The 17,396-nt window shown below is 40.4% G+C and overlaps 2 protein-coding genes across 7 annotated transcripts in view; one reads left to right on the forward strand and one right to left on the reverse strand.

Annotated features, from left to right (window-relative positions):
* RAP1GDS1 (Rap1 GTPase-GDP dissociation stimulator 1) overlaps positions 1–17,396 on the forward strand; it is a 159,300-nt gene that overhangs the window by 139,116 nt on the left and 2,788 nt on the right. For all 6 annotated transcript variants that reach the window (XM_034771744.1, XM_034771746.1, XM_034771747.1 and 3 more), the window contains 7 exons: positions 3,557–3,700; positions 3,977–4,108; positions 4,643–4,777; positions 6,348–6,473; positions 8,773–8,912; positions 13,398–13,524; positions 15,108–15,236. In XM_034771744.1, the coding sequence (XP_034627635.1) occupies positions 3,557–3,700; positions 3,977–4,108; positions 4,643–4,777; positions 6,348–6,473; positions 8,773–8,912; positions 13,398–13,524; positions 15,108–15,236 (933 nt within the window). The remainder of the gene's footprint in view (positions 1–3,556; positions 3,701–3,976; positions 4,109–4,642; positions 4,778–6,347; positions 6,474–8,772; positions 8,913–13,397; positions 13,525–15,107; positions 15,237–17,396) is intronic.
* The window catches only part of TSPAN5 (tetraspanin 5), a 128,629-nt gene continuing 125,602 nt past the window's right edge, over positions 14,370–17,396 (reverse strand). Inside the window, exon 8 of the mRNA XM_034771752.1 lies at positions 14,370–14,450. Coding sequence (XP_034627643.1) covers positions 14,409–14,450 — 42 coding nt within the window. The 3' untranslated portion in view covers positions 14,370–14,408. The remainder of the gene's footprint in view (positions 14,451–17,396) is intronic.

Consider the following 17,396-nt stretch of genomic DNA (forward strand, 5'->3'; position numbering starts at 1 on the left):
TTGGTGTAACTCCTGTGATCTCATTTATTTATTTATTAATTTTCAGACTTTCCTATGGCACCAATGACTGTATTTGCTGAGCACCACACAAACACTAACAGAAATATCTTCACATCACTTGTGAGACAGGAAAGTACTTTTACCCCTGTTTTACCCATGGGAATGGAGAGTGACTGACTTCCCCAAGGTCACATAAGGAAGACTTGTAGAGCTAGGAGCAGACCCCAAATCCCACTTCAATGCCTTAACAATGGATTACCTTAACAAGATCATCCTTCCTCGCTGTTGAGCCTCATTGATTTCAATAAGAGAGCAGAATTCAGCCTAGTAATTTCTGATTATCCATGAGCAAGGAACAAAACTCCCTCCCATTTCAACAACCGGAAGTTGGCCTTGGCCCTGCTCTTGCTGCAATCAAATACCCTTAGATGTAATAGGCAAAATCCTGGCTCCACCAAAGTCAATGAGAGTTTTGCAATTGACTACAGTGGAGACAGGATTTGACCCAGGGTTTTTATGTATAAACACACACAACTCCCATTGAAGTCAGTGGGGTTTCTGCATGTGAAAGGCAAGAACAGACCATCACATTTTGTTCTGAAATTATTTTAGCTCTGAAACTTGCTGTCCAAGGCCCATGGGAAGCCTAATGCAGCACAACCTGTGTGATTCAACAAGGACAAGTGCAGAGTACTGCACTTGGGACGGAAGAATCCCATGCACTGCTACAGACTAGGGACTGAGTGGCTAGGCAGCAGTTCTGCAGAAAAGGACCTAGGGGTTACAGTTGCTGAAAAGCTGGATACGAGTCAACAACGTGCCCTTGTTGCCAAGAAGGCAAACGGCATCTTGGGCTGTATAAGTAGGAGCACTGCCAGCAGATCGAGGGACGTGATCATTCCCTTCTATTCGGCATTGGTGAGGCCTCATCTGGAGTAGTGTGTCCAGTTTTGGGCCCCACACTACAAGAAGGATGTGGAAAAATTGGAAAGAGTCCAGCGCAGGGTAACAAAAATGATTAGGGGGCTGGAGCACATTATGTGCTTATGAGGAGAGTCTGAGGGAACTGGGATTATTTAGTCTGCAGAAGAGAAGAATGAGGGGGGATTTGATATCTTCTTTCAACTACCTGAAAGGGGGTTCCAAAGAGGATGGATCTAGACCAGGGGTAGGCAACCTATGGCACACATACCGAAGGTGGCATGTGAGCTGATTTTCAGTGGCACTCACACTGCCGGGTCCTGGCCACCGGTCCAAGGGGGCTCTGCATTTTAATTTAATTTTAAATGAAGCTTCTTAAACATTTTGAAAACCTTATTTACTTTACATACAACAATAGTTTAGTTCTATATTATAGACTTATAGAAAGAGACCTTCTAAAAATGTTAAAATGTATTACTGGCACGTGAAACCTTAAATTAGAATGAATAAATGAAGACTTGGCACACCACTTCTGAAAGGTTGCCGACCTCTGATCTAGACTGTTTTCAGTGGTACCAGATGACAGAACAAGGAGCAATGGTCTCAAGTTGCAGTGGGGGAGGTTTAAGTTGGATATTAGGAAAAACTTTTTCATTAGGAGGGTGGTGAAGCACTGGAATGGGTTACCTAGGGAGGGGATGGAATCTCCTTCCTTAGAGGTTTTTAAGGTCAGGCTTGACAAAGGCCTGGCTGGGATGATTTAGTTGGGGATTGGTCCTGCTTTGAGCAGGGGGTTGGACTAGATGACCTCCTGAGGTCCCTTCCAACCCTGATATTCTGTGATTCTGCCCCCTGAGGTGGGAGGTCAGCATGCAAGGATCCTCCACAGGGGATTGCATGGAGTGCAGGGGCTCCAGGGCCAGTGTGGTGAGGTGATTTGAGGGCAAGCCAAGCAACAGCCGAGCTGGTGGATCTGTGACTACATAGATCTGCTGGGCCAAGTATAGCTGCTGTTAAGGGGTGAAGGCAGTCACAGCGCTGGGGCACTGCAACCCTGAATCTGGAGAAGTAGCCTGGTGGGATTCCTTCTTCTGCAGACATCCTCACACATAGCCCTGGGTTCTGACACAGAGACAAAAGCAGGCAAATTCCAAAGTAAGAGGTTTAACCACAGCTCACTCTGTTGTGCCTAGCTATGGAAGGGATGACAGTACATTTTAATAATAAACATTTATTATTTGTATTGCAATAGCATCTAGGAGCCCCAATCAGAGACCAGGATCCGACCATGCTAGGTGCTGCCCCAAAGAGCTTACTTACGCTGTATGCAGTGCACCATACGTGAGTGTAAGACGTGACCTGAGGAGAGTGGAATGAGCAGGACTGCCAGCTTCCTCACTTTTCCTGGAGGACATTCAGAAAGCTACAGTTTACTGCGTCTCTTCCCTTCCTTGTTAGTCAGGACGTCTTCAGAATTTTTAAATATCTTCCAAGCTCTTTTCACAGAGAGAGATTGTGCCTTGGACTCTGCGCCCGAACAAGGGAGTAAGAACTCCCCTTACACTCCTGCATGGTCTGCTCAGACCTTGGGTCTGGGCACATAGGAGTGAGCTGCATGCCTACTTATTCCCCACCCACAGGAAGCAGGTGAAACCTTGGTTCTTTCTTCTGTATTAGCTAGCCAGAGCTGAGCTGACCTGGTGGTATTGTCTGGTGGCAAACTACTGCCCCCTGGAGTGCAAGGAAGAACACGGGGCACAGCTGTAAAGCAGGCGGGTCTCCAAGTCACAAAGCCTACTGGTGCAATGTAGACACCACCCTTTACTCAGAACTGTGCCTAAAAGCCACACATCTAGCCTTTACATAGTAAATGCTTGGGGGCAGGGACAGACTGCAGTGTTATAAAGTGCCTGGCACAACAGCCTGGCCTTTGGGTGTAATTATAACACAAATATTAACTAATCGTAGAACAGAATAGTAGATGATTGCTAGAGAAAGATATGATGATGTCTTGCAGAGCAAGATCCCTTGAAAATACAGCTGGTGGACCACATCGAAACAAATAAATCTTTTCGTGTGTGGCCACAAGTTATTTACATTACATTGATTTAATTGTCTTATTTATCATTCAGTATTTGTCTGTGGCTGCTATGAAATGCAAGAGGCATCTGCCATGGCTTTTCAAGTGTTTTTCAAATCCCCAGATGAATTCAGTCTTTTTTAAAGCACTTTATATTTTTCTCTCTTACAAATTATCATGTTATTGAGAATACGGGAGGCAACATTATAGTCTACCTATAAGGCAGAGCAGAAAATGCTTTTGGACACTGATATCCCAGCTCTACTCTCAGTTATGAGAGTTCCACTAATTTGGCATCGGTAGAGTCTTTCTGATGTAACAAAAACAGAATTTTGCTCTGTCAATTAATGTAACTTGAAACAAGAAAATAAATCTACAGTGTTTAGTCCTTTCAAGATCAAATTATTTTTACTGTTGCTGAGGCAGACACTAAAGTATTGAAAGTCTGCTCCCCTTACTCCCTATTTGCGCAATATAGCTACTGTGTGTGCATGTGTATGATAGATACCATACTTCTATCACAATCATGACTATTGTGTTTGTGATATTTTTTAGATATCATTAAACTGCAGCTGGTTGAAGCGGGCCTGGTCGAGTGTCTACTTGAGATTGTCCAGAAGACTGTAGACAGTGACAAAGAGGATGACATAGCTGAACTTAAAACAGCCTCTGATCTTATGGTTTTACTACTACTCGGAGGTGAGTACAGTATCTTAGTATATTTTGCAAAGCAGCAGAGGATACCTATGTCACATTTTACAGCTTAATTTTACTTTTAATCTATAAAATACATTTTAAAAATTATTTTAAGGACTTGCTAGCTAGTTATTCAGTGGACCAGATTTTGTACTCTTACACCGCTGTAAATCTAGAGTAATTCTAGTGAAGTCAATAGAGTTACACAAATATAACAGAGGGAAGAATTTGAACTAACATTTCTTTTGCGTGTTGATTTTCTACACTTTTTGCCTCCAGATGAATCCATGCAAAAGTTATTTGAAGGAGGAAAAGGCAGCGTCTTCCAAAGGGTGCTTTCATGGATTCCTTCCAATAACCATCAGTTGCAGCTTGCAGGAGCACTGGCTATTGCAAATTTTGCAAGAAATGGTAACAATATGCTGTAACAGCTTATGTTTGCCTGTTTGAACCCTTTTAATGTGCTCTTTCTGGATAGCTATGAATCAAGCCTGTGTTGTGGTGGGATTTTTTAGTTTGGTTTATGATAGCATTGGTAGTTTTGCACACCTTTGCTGGGTTTCTGAAAGAGGTTAACCCTGCTTTTAGAATTCTGTTTTTTTCTACATTGATGATTCATTCAGACACATTACTAAAGAATCATTATCCCTTTTTGAGGAATTTCTCAACTCTAGAAACTCCTACCTCAAGCAGCATTTTTCAGATATATATTTGTATCATGCTATTGGAGTTTTCAATTTTTACCTTCTGCTCTATTTCCCATTCCTTTACTGTAAATGCATAATTGTTCCTGTAATTGAAGTTGACCCTGGTGGTCAGATGCTACACTTTACCTGAATTGTAAAATTTGGAAGAGGGGGAAATGAAACTTTTGTACTGAGAAGCTCTTGTATGCATATTAAGATTTATTGTGAGCATACAAGTGACTCATCTTGTCTTGTGCAGATGGAAACTGCATCCATATGGTGGATAATGGGATAGTTCAAAAGCTGATGGATCTACTAGACAGACATGTGGAAGATGGAAATGTAACGGTGCAGCATGCAGCACTGAGTGCACTCAGAAACTTGGCTATTCCTGGTAAGGCTTACGTCGCACTGCTGATCTCTCAGGGTGAATTCTGGCTCCCAGTGCAAAGCCCAGGGGAAAACAATGTGGGGGATGACATTGTCCCCAGCCAACCTGGAGGCAGGCCAGCGAGCATCTGTGCAGCTAGGCCACGGCCACTTCTACATCTTTTGGGGGGGTTTGGTGGCCAGCAGTTCTGTGTAGGTCACAGACCCACTGCTTATGTTTCTGCCACTGTCGTCCTGCAATACATCCACCCTGTACTCCCACAGAGAGAGCTGCTGTGCTGCCTGGCTCTGCAATATGTGGAGACCTCAGTGTCACTTCCCTTGGCACTGCAACTGTTCTGCATCATTTGGGGCTCTCTCAGGCTAATAAGGGATCCTACCTAGGATTTCCATCTTCGCAAAGAGAACTGTTCACTTTTCTGATATACCATATCTTGCTGTAATTTCTCAGAGCTTTTTTTCCCCCACAGATGTTAGCGTTAGAGAAGGCCTATCAGGACATTTGATCCATTAGGATTAGTTAATGCTTGTAACAATCTTTGAAGGTAATGGGCCATCCAAGTCCTAAATATTGTCATTTTTAATCATTTGTATCAATTTTTGATTGCCTGAACATAAAACATGAATATTCACATAAAAGCCAAAGCAAATATATAAATAATGTATATGTAAAACCTATACTTTCCAATGATCTGAGCCAAAAATCATCCTCTTTGATCAGTTTACTCTTCTTTTACTGCATATATTTAATTTCGAAAAATACTAACTTCCTGAGACTGAACATTAATACCTACTAAATTCATATCCGTTTAACAATGCTCGAGAGCCATCTCCTGCTCACCTTATCTAGTCGAGTCATCCCACCAACTTCAGTGGGCCAGCCTCCCACGAATATGTGCAGGATTGGTCTCAAACCAATATCTAGAACCTTTGGAACCGCAGAAGGGTACTTCCTGTTAAGTACTATTTAGAATATGAACTAATGTATCACTTTCATTAAGCATAGAACGGGGAAAACTCTATCCCCTCCTCACCACTTGTGGAGAGCCTCATGGAGGTGGAATCAGTGTAGTCTCACTACATGGGATGAGAGAGGATTTAGGAGGCTGCACAAGGAATGCACACTCCCTGCAGGATACCCCACACTGCTGTTTGCACAGTGTATTGGGGCAGGGCAAGAGGTCCCCCTACTAACCTGATCCTTCAGTTTATTAGACACAGCGTCTATTCCAAACCTTTAGGGTGGAATTGTCTCTCCAGATGGTCTCTTCTCCTGCTCACATAGCTATTGTCCACGTAAAGGACTCTGGCATTCAGCTGATATACTCAGGACTGAGGACTGGGAATTAGATTTATGAATAAGAACAAAACATTTCAAATTCACACTGTCTACATAACCATAAAATTATTTATATAGGATGTGTGCATGCTCACAACGTACACATTAGTATGCTGTTTTTCAGTGTGTGTAGAAAAGCTGCTCTTGCACTGTCTTGGAAATGACAGTCTCCATGTAGTTTAAATGCATCATCAAAAATGATTTCTGAGATAATTTCTGTTCTTTATTCACGTAGTTGTAAATAAGGCTAAGATGCTATCAGCTGGCGTTGCAGAAGCGGTACTGAAATTTCTCAGATCGGAGATGCCCCCTGTTCAATTCAAGCTGCTGGGAACGTTAAGAATGTTAATAGATGCACAAGGTAAAATAAGCAGTTCTTTATGTTCTATGATTCTCTCATTGGTATAATCTGTTAAGGCTCTTCTAGAAGAAAAATTGTTTGTTTTTTTACTTTTTCTTAAGTCTTAGCACAATGAGAGAAACATGAGTTGATTTAAAAATTCTGGATTGACTACCATGGACAATCAGAACACGTTTCAGACACTTATTTACTTTTCTACTTCAGCATTCTTCTAAACTGGCATATTATGAATATGTATCTAACTGCAGGTGTTCTGACCTAAGCTGAGGCTCATTTTGTGCTACTCAGTTCCCACTTTTTCTGTACCTTCTCTGTATCTAGCACCCTTGAATGGGCTGATCCATTTAATAATTGATAAATTGCTATTTCAAACTGAATAAATGTTATGTAATTTGCAGCTATCTCATAGTGGCTAGAACTATCATAAATAAAGTGGCAAAACGACAGAAGGCTATAAAGAGTCTCTGTGACTTTTTGGTGTTTTCTTTCATTTTAAATTCCAAGCATCTTTTTAAATTGCTATATCAACTAGCTTCCAGCAACCCTCAGCCACAGTTTGTGAATACTACAGTCCTTGTAAAATTCACTAGGGTTTGTAATTACAATACATGTCTGGTTTCCATTTTTGAATATTTACATCCTTTTACCCAATAGCAATGGATGATATAGTGGTATATTTATGAATATACCACAGCAAATCTATAACCAAAGTATAGGACAGCCTTACTAATCTGCACAATGGTAAAGTACAATTCTATACTGAGTGCGGATTTGCTGATTTGCTCCTTGCTGCAGCACAGATTGGCAAGCTCTGGAAATCAGGTCATTAAAGAGGGACATCAAACTGCTTTGTGAGTCAATGGGACAGTGCTACATCACCTCTGAACCCAACCGTGATACTCAGTACCATCCTGAGACAGGACAAGGGCACATAACGTGCTTCCTCATCTCTCTTCTAGCTGGCTCCTGCTCCCACTGATGCTGTTGAGGGACCAGGTTCACCACTGTTCCCCAGGCCTTGTTAAAGGCCGCAGGAGTGAAGAAACTAGATGGCAGAGATGAATAGAACATGGAAGCCATTAGACCAATCCCACCGTCCCTTCAGAGGCAGCCCCACTTCCTCTGTACTTGTGTTTCATGAGAACAGCCATCGAGGTGACAGTGGCTATTGTGTTCTGTGCTGAGGGGAGATAGGACAGCTGCCAGTTCTGTTGCTCCTTTTTTTCCTTCCAGTGAAGGAGGGGCATGGCCTTATCATCTTCAGAACAAAGCCAGTGGTACCCATCTTTATTTTCACTTGTTCCCCTCAAAGGAGTGATGCAGTGCTCTATATACTGAGAATATCAAGTAGGAGACGAGAGGCTAGATTACCTTTGTATTTGGCATTTGTGTGACCACTACTGGAATACTGCGTCCAGTTCTAATGTCCATATTTCAAGAAGAATGTTGAAAAATTGGAGTGGGGGCAGAGAAGAGCCACAAGAATGATTAAGGGATGGGAAAACATGCCTTAGAGAGAAAGATTCAAGGAACTCAATCTATTTATCTTGGCAGTGAGAAGGTTAAAGGGTGACTTGATCACAGCTTATAAGTACCTACATGTGGAACAGAAATCTGATAAAAGAGAATTCTTCATTCCGTAGACAACAGGATCCAATGGCTGGAATTTGAAGCTATGCAACTTCAGACTGGAAATAAAGCTGCACATTTTTAATAGTGAGGGAAATTAGCCATTGGAACAACTTACCGATGATTGTCTTGAATTCACCATCACAGGAAATTTTTAAATCAAGATGGGATGTTTTTCTAAAAAGATCTGCTCTAGTTCAGTCACAGCTATTGGATTTGAAGAAAGAATTAGTTCAGGAAAGTCCTAGGACCTGTTTTATGCAGGAGGTCAGATAAATGATCACAATGGTCCCTCTGGCCTTAAAAATCTATAGAGCTATGAATTGGCTTACTGGGAATGTGATTTTTTGTCACCTTTTTTGTCTCTCATATTCAATATTCCACAAACTTCAATGGTCAAAATATTTCAAATTTTAAAATTTCATCCAGGAAAAAGGAAAAAAAAATGTACCAGGAAAATATGTTGTGAAATTTATTATGCAATTCCCTCCCACCCCGATTTTTTACCAGTTTTGCTCACCGATGCAAACTGGGACTTTCCGTCTATTAACAGAGAGTAACAAGATTCTTCTTTACGATTTTTCTTTTTCTTAGAAACTTTCATGCATACATTTCTGACACATGCTAGAAAATGACAACCTTGTTTTATTTTGGCTTGTGTCATATGTAGCAGAAGCTGCTGAACAGCTGGGAAAGAATGTGAAATTGGTTGAACGGTTGGTGGAATGGTGTGAAGCCAAGGATCATGCAGGTGTGATGGGGGAGTCAAACAGACTGCTTTCTGCACTTATACGACATAGCAAATCAAAAGTAAGTTACTGGTGAAAAAATCCAGTTCATGAGGAGAGTCTTTAAAAGAAAGTCATGCCATGCTCTATTTTCAGTTTAGAAATACAGACCTTGACCCCTGCAATGAGATCGGCATGAATGGAGTCTGTGCCTGTTGTGAGCCCCAGTTACATCAAGGAGAGTCCACCCAAGCAGATTAGCTTGCAGAATTATGGCCATATTTTGTAATGTGACTGGATGTCTCAGAAGATTGACAAATGGAGATTGACAACCTCCGGGTCATCTATATGAATCCCATACGGACCCATGTTGATTTAAAAGTCCCCTTCTGATGACTGTTTGAAATAAGCCAGTGGCCTGTCTCCAGTTTCTATTGGAGAGGCATTAAGCAGCTTTGTTGGTATTCTCAGAAGAAAGGTCAAAGATTAATTGGACATGGAGACTTACCTGTCATCTCCTAGAAATGATCCATCTAGTTAGGATTGAGCCAAGTGGGTGGGACAGAGTGAAAAGGAAACTGCATGGCTAATTCCTGTGCTTATCTGTACTGTGCGACAACACGGGACTTCTAGCTCCGGGGGGCCTGTCAATCAGACATTAGCACCAAGTTGAATATAAATGCTAATTATTTGATTAAAAAAACATTTTGTTTCATAAATATGAAGCCTGTTAAAGGGACACAGTCTAGATTAGTAGGCCCAAATTTTGACCTACCTATATTTATACTGTAACTTATAAATGCCAGAGGGGTAAATTTTGCTCTGAATTACACTAGTGTAGATCCACAGTAACTCCATTCCCTATCAATGACTCTACTCCAGATTTACACCTGTGTAAAAAAGAAAGAATCTTGGCCCGTTATTATAAAAAGTGTTTCAAAACTTTCAATGCTATTCTTTATCAGTTTCAAGCTTTCAAAGGGTTGTTCAATTATAAACATTTTCTTACAAAGGTCTACTTGTGTATACTCAAGGTATAAAGATACTACTAGCTGTCTGTCAATGCACTTCTAGCACACGCCTCATCATGTTAGCTACACTATACAGAGTTTATACAAAATACATGAAAGACCAGAACCTGCAGTCCTTGCTTATCTATGTAGTCACATTGGACCACACAAAGATCTGGAATTAGCAGGTGTGACTCCTGTTGCAACCACTGGAGTAATTCCTCCTTATGCCAGGCCTGTATTTTACCCATTGATTCAGTGTGATTAGTTGTATAAGAATGCATTGCAGGATCAAGCCTGATATTGGAAAATGCTACTTGAGAAATATGTTCACAAGTTAAGAATGACTTGATTCATGGCACTGCAAAGCAGAAACAGAGGTGCATTGTGGGCCTGATCCTGCATGATGCTGAGATTACTCAGCTCCCATTTAAGTCAGTGGGATCTATGGGTAGTTACCCTTTTACACGGTGAGTTCCTATGCAAAGGGTATTCTCATATTTCTCCTGCCCATCCTATGGTTTGTGTTCAGCCTCTAAAATTAGTCAGTATTAATTTTTCCCAGAATTCTGAATACCTTTTTTTCTTGCTGTCCGCAAGTCACATGTGCATGTGGTGAATTCTGCTGCTATTTTAAGAAACCATGGGAGCAGAGATGTGAGTTTTTAGGAGTCTGTGGCAGAGCGACTGCATTCAAAAACTTAAAGCAAAGATACTAACACTGGCATGGAACAGCTAATGTTGTATTAGACATAGAATTTAGCAAAAATCACAGAGTGAAGAAGCTTTTAGAAGCTCAAAGACTGTCCAACACAGTGGAAAAATTAGCTTACTCTTTTTTAATTTTATACTTAAACTGCCCTCTAGATTTGGATGTTGGCATAGCTGCATGGCTCTTTACTGTACTTTCACTAATATTTTAAATTCATGCACCTACAAAAGATAAGGTGACATTTTCAAAAGTGCCTCAGTGACTTAGACGTTTAGGCCCCACTGACTTTCAAAGAGACTTAGGCCCCTAAGTATCTGAGGCTAGGTCTACACTACCCGCCTGAATCGGCGGGTAGAAATCGACCTCTCGGGGATTGATTTATCGCGTCCCAACGGGACGCGACAATCGATCCCCTAATCGACGCTCTTACTCCATCAGCGGAGGTGGGAGTAAGCGCCGTCGACAGGAAGCCGCGGAGGTCGATTTTGCCGCCGTCCTCACAGCGGGGTAAGGCGGCTGCGATATGTCGAATTCAGCTACGCTATTCACGTAGCTGAATTTGCGTATCTTAAATCGACTCGCCCCTGTAGTGTAGATGTAGCCTGAGTTACTTTTGAAAATGGGACTTAGGCTCCAAGTCATTTAGGCCCTTCTGTAGAAAATTATGGTGAGAGGTTCTTTGTCCCAATTCCCAGCAACTGAAGCTGAAGGCACTCAGAGCTTTGCAGGACATCCTCAGCACTTAGTAGAGAGGAGTCTAATTAGAAGGGATTTGTTGCAAGTAAAAGAAAGATAATTTTTACATATTTATGTGTATTAGGTAATTCAAAATTAAGTGAAGAGCTTTTTGGTGGTGAATTTCTTAGGCAGTAAGCTCAGAGACTAACCTAGTCCCAAGGGATTCCATGCAGTTGTTGTGTTGAGAAATGTGAAGCTTCAACATGATTATCTGAAGACATTTTGAGGTAACAGGCTTATGCTTGTATTTTTTGTTTCCTTGCACACAAAATCTAAGTGCAATAATCTATGCAAGCACTAGAACATAAATCATTCTAAGCGTGTGGCTCAGTTTGTGGTCTTTGGCTTGTGTCTGCAGTTAGAAAGGGGAGCATAGAAAGATATATTTTATTGCATCTCCTTGTCATTGCATTTCACTTAATCTTCTTACTCAAAGGACTAAAGTAACAAATCAAATTTTCATTTAAAAGGCAGGCTACATTTTCAAACCTTGCTGCTTAAGTTGCACCTGCGAAACAGGCACGAAAATGCATTTGCCTGTGCAGCTACCCTGCAGCCTCCACAGTTATCTGATTTTTAGACACATATTTTGCAGACGCAACGTACACTCAGAAGAAAGAACAACTGACACACAATGTAGTATTTCATTTAAACAGTTTCTTTTCTCCCCTTACTCTCATTTGTAACAACATCTCAGAAGCTTGAAAGTATATTGATTGGTGTTAGCTCTAGGAGAAGCACTTAACAGTGTGAGGTTTGTAGGTCCTATGAAAAAGACTATTTAAAAACATAACCAAAAACAAATAAAGAACTCAGAGGCCTTCATCCATCATTTTATTACAAATATAAGTAAAATTTTGGACCTAAAAACATTGACAGAGTCCCTTTAAATATCTAAAAGCATTTAATCCAATTAACATTTTTGTTTCCTAGGTCTTGGGCAACAGGAAAATTATTGTAATGCTGGCTTTAGAACAAAAAGAAATACAGCAGTATTCTGTAACTTTTATTCCTTATGGTCTCATATTTATTACCAGTTTCGAGAGAATACTATTCACTTTCTGACTATGTACTTTGCTTTTCACATTTTCCTAGTCTACAATTTCCATCGTTAAATAAGTTGGAATACAGAACAACCTCCCTTTTCTAAAGGTCTGGGGGGTCATCCCAAAATCCAAGAACAAGAGGCATTTTGGATGATGGGGGATTGAAAGCCAAGCTTACAAAAGAGTCCTTCTGGATCTCCATACCCCGAGCACAGCAAAGGGATGCTGGACAGCTTCAAACAGGCTGGGTTTCAACACCACAGGATAATGAGAAGAAAGCTACTTGTCTTTGCAGATTGGCTGATTTTAAATGGGGCTCAGGGTTAGCTGGAAGGCAGTCCCTTTTAGAGCGAATTGGTCTGCAAAGCACGATAGCAATCTCATCCAGTATAACCTGGAAGAGGGGTGGGGAACAGACTTAACCAAATTATTGCTTAATTCAAACTTTTGGTTAACCAGTTTGTATTATTATGTAATTACCCAATAATTACATCATTTAACTAGATGTGTGTTATAATATGTATAAATACATATACCAGTGACTCTCAACCTTTTCAGACTACTGTACCCCTTTCAGGCGTCTGATTTGTCTTGCATATCCCCAAGTTTCACCTCACTTAAAAACTACTTGCTTACAAAATCAGGCATAAAAATACAAAAGTGGCACAGGACACTATTACTGAAAAATTGCTGACTTTCTAATTTTGACCATATATCAACTGGAATATAAATATTCCAGTGTATAGTATATAGAGCAGTATAAACAAGTCGTTGTCTATATGAAATTTTAGTTTGTACTGACTTCGCTAGTGTTTTTTATGTAGCCTGTTTTAAAACGAGGTAAATATCTAGATGAGTTGATATACCTCTTGGAAGACCTCTATGTACCCCCAGGGGTACGTGTACCCCTTGTTGAGAACCACTGGCCTATACACACAAACACACGTGTATTATGTAAATGTAATTACATGTACTTACAGCATACATCACAACTAAATTATTCAAGTCTGTTAATGTGTAATGCAAACTTTTTTCAGTCCTGTTATTCTTATTTATTTTAGGATGTAATTAGGACCATTGTTCAGAGCGGTGGCATCAAGCATTTAGCTACCATGGCAACTAGTGAACATGTAATAATGCAAAACGAAGCTCTTGTTGCTCTGGCACTAATAGCAGCATTAGAATTAGGTGAGTATCTTGATGGTTAGCTCTTCTTATTTTCCCTTTAGTCTGTGCTCAAGAGAGGCTTAGGGCTGGAAAATCCAAGCATAAGTGAGTTCTGTGGGTAGAGCTGTATGGGATCCTGCAGAAAACTACCAGTTTGACAAGATATTTGCTTTCATGAGCATGGGAATCTATGTTAACATATCCATATACAGGCAAAAACGGGGTTGTACAGATCAAGTTTGCCTTGCAGAATCTTTATTACAGGTGATGATGTGTGAACTAGAAAGGCCCAAGAATGACTTTCAGATCCTAGGTAGAGTTAGCAATGACTAATAATTAGAAAAATAATCTTTTTACATGATAACGATGCTGTGGGACTCAGAGATGATACGCATGGAACCCTAGGATGTCATATTTATAATTACATTTCAGACTGGAGACACTATCAACCATGTGATTTAAAAAAATTGTTCTAGCCTAGTCAGGAGGCTAATTTAGGGAAAGGTTTTCAATAGCACCTAGTTCTGGCTACACTTGAATGTAGACATCCTAAGCCAGTTTAGTGAGAACTGTCAAGATAGGACATAGGCTAGCTGCTGGTGCAGTCATGAGGAAGCTAGTAAAATGGTGGGTGCTGCTCAGATAATGGCTATTACCGATTTTATTAAATTTCTCAGCAACAAAAATAGATTGATAATATCAATATAAAAATCATGTATTTTTAAATGCTATGTCCTGTGTTGCTAACACCTTAAAGTTTGCTAAAGTTGAAAGAATTTTAAAAAATTAATTTTCCTTTCCACCATTTATCCTGCTTGCTTGCTCTTCGTACTTCCCTCATCTTGGACAATAGAACTAGATGGTTCAACATTACTTACTTTTGCGTTCAGTTTCATCTCTTGTTCTCATGCACTAGCAGACTGCTGTTGTGTTCTGCTTCCAAAACACTGCAAAGAAGCATTAGATATAAAAATAAATTCATCGCATTGAAAAAAAAATTAAAAAAATATATATTTATTCATTTTGGTCTTTTACTCCCTCCCCATTTGTCTTCAAACAATTACATTTTGGGCCTAAACTAAGTTGACAGTGTCTCTGTAAAACTTTGCCCAAATCATGTATTCCTTACTCAAGGCCTGATTCTACTAAGTATTGAGCACTCTGAATAGTGCTGAGCACCCTCAGTTCCTTTTGATTTCAAAGATCACACCCTCCATTTTTATTCCCTCAAAAAGTTTTTTTTTACTTTTTTAGTGTGTAGATACTATGTTGTGTGTGCAACAATACACGAGTATTGACTGAGGAAGGCTAGCAGGGGTTGGCTTCTCAGTATTCAGAATGCAGAGTGGATTTTCCATCAGGATTTTAGTTTAATATAAAACTATTTCACAAGGACTTAACATTGTAACATATATATATATATATATGAAATAAAAAATGAAATTATATATATATATTATTTCATATCAGGCAACTCTTGAAGACTTCACAGCACCACTTTTACAGTGCAGGAGATAAATATTTCAGTACATGGCTAAACACTGTGCATCAAAACTGACAGGTGATATTCTTGGATTTACAACTTTCACTTATTTGTATTGCAGTCACTGCTGAGAAGGATCTCGAAAATGCTAAACTAGTCCAGATTCTACACAGACTGCTCTCAGATGAGAGGAGTGCTCCAGAAATCAAATACAACTCCATGGTTTTGATCTGTGCTCTCATGGGATCTGGTGAGTATTTACAAGGTGCTGCTTTATTCTGCTTCTTGCTTTTCCCCTCACCCCCACCTCCACCTTTAAAAACTAAACTTTCTTTTTTCAGCTTTGATGCTGGACCTCTACTACATACACTGGGCCCAGTTCTCCACTCACACTGATTGTACATGGACATAACCCCACCGACTATGGTGAAGTCATTCCTAATTTATAGTGTTGAGCAGGGCCAGCTCCAGCTTTTCTGCCACCCCAAAAGGCAAAAAAAAAAAAAAAAAAAAAAGACGAGCGGTGGCACTTTGGCGGCAGGTCAACCGTGCTGCTTCTTCTGCGGCACTTTGGCGGCAGGTCCTCCCTCTCTTCCTCTTCGGTGGAAATTCGGCGGCAGCTCCAAGAGGAAGAGGGGATAAGGGACCCTCCGCCGAAGACGCACATGTCCCGCCCCGATACCGGACGGACTGCTGCCCCTTTGAACTGGCCACCCCAAGCACCTGCTTGCTAAGCTGGTGCGTGGAGCTGGCCCTGGTGTTGAGAAAGAAGGAAATCAGTTCTACCATGTGTACAGAAGGCTATATAACAACTCAGTGCTGGATAATATTAAAGTATATTTTTTGCAAGATAAATAATACGTAATAGAAGTAACTCAGATGATAGCTCCTGCATGGTGCTGAGTTCTCCCTAATTTCCAGACTTCAATGGGACCTTGGGGGCCCTCAGCACTTTGGCATATCTGTGCATATACACAAGTATATAGCAGGGAGCTTAGCATTTGCCTTTAACTCCATGTTACCTATCATTTGCACACTTAGTTTTTCTTACCACTACAGTGAAGTTAGGGTTGGTTCTCCCGCACCCCGCAACGAATCTCCTTATTTTTGTTCTAAATTTTAAAAAAATGAAAGGAAAAAATTAGAAGAAAAAATTAAAAAACAAGACATGCTAGAAAATGGAAAAAGAAAATACAAAGAATAAATGGAAGTGGGTGATAAAAGAAACAAGCACTGCTAAAATACTTAAAATGGTGCCTGAGTCACAGCTCTTTGCTGGGGGGGGGGGGTATTCCCTCCCTGGGGAAAGCGCTGAGCTCTATAGGCCTTAAATGCTCATGCCAACTTTCTGAGCCACTTTACTCTATGGCACTGTGTAAGATGAACAAAACCTGTTCTAACATCCCTTGTAAACATGACACCTTTAAACATTCAGAACTTTAAAATTATTGAGCCAGTTTCCTTCAAACTTTGGATTGTCTTGAGAACTGTGCAATGAGCCAAAGTTTGGCATTTTAACCGTCAGCCTTTTGAGGAAGGGATACACAAAATTTAAGTAGGAATATCTGGGGAGAGCATTTCATTCCCACGCTATTAAAAAATGATTAAATTGATTTTACTCAGGTTTCCCAAAACTAATGCATTTTAGGGTGGGATCAAATTTCATCCCAAACAGAATTTGAGAAATTTACAAGCAGCTAAAAAGATAAAGAAGAATGGGGTTAAAATTAAAACTGGAACTCAGGTCTTCTCTACACACAAAATTGCACACTGAATTAAATTATATTGGTATGGGCCAGGTGCAAAATGATTTAAAAGTGTCCACACAGGGGTTTGCATCAGTTTAACTAAATTGATTTAAATGGCTGCAACTTATGTGTGTAAACAAGGCTTCAGTTTTTACTGCAGTGTTTGCTAATGATGCCTGCTATATTACTGCAAGGTTCCAGGGGTGGTGAGCGATCTTTAGAGCAATATGCACAAGGCAGGATATAAAGTGCAGAATGTAGAGTCAGTGAAGCGATAATAGACCCACTTATCATCAGCTTTAGTGATGAAATTCACACTATTGTGTTAAACTCCAACATTTTTAATCCATTTGGTGTTGGTGGTTCTCCGAGTCCCTCTTAATATGAATGTCTTGGGAGCAATTCTCAGTAGCTTCTTTTACCTGTTTGTTGATCTTCGACTTGCACCTTTAGCTTCTGTGCATTCCTTGAGCTACCTGTTTCATGCAGCATGCCCCAGAGTTTTTGCAACATGTTTGCATTTTTCATTCCCATGGTTCTTAACACCAGGAAGAGGTGACTATGTTTCTGCTCTAAAATAAGGAAACGTGATGTTTTAGTCTTAACTATACTTAAAGGGGTGCCCCACTTTGGGACTTCAAGCCTGCTATTAACTGCAAATG

Source organism: Trachemys scripta, chromosome 5, assembly GCF_013100865.1.
Source record: "Trachemys scripta elegans isolate TJP31775 chromosome 5, CAS_Tse_1.0, whole genome shotgun sequence".
Taxonomy (NCBI): Eukaryota; Metazoa; Chordata; order Testudines; family Emydidae; genus Trachemys; species Trachemys scripta.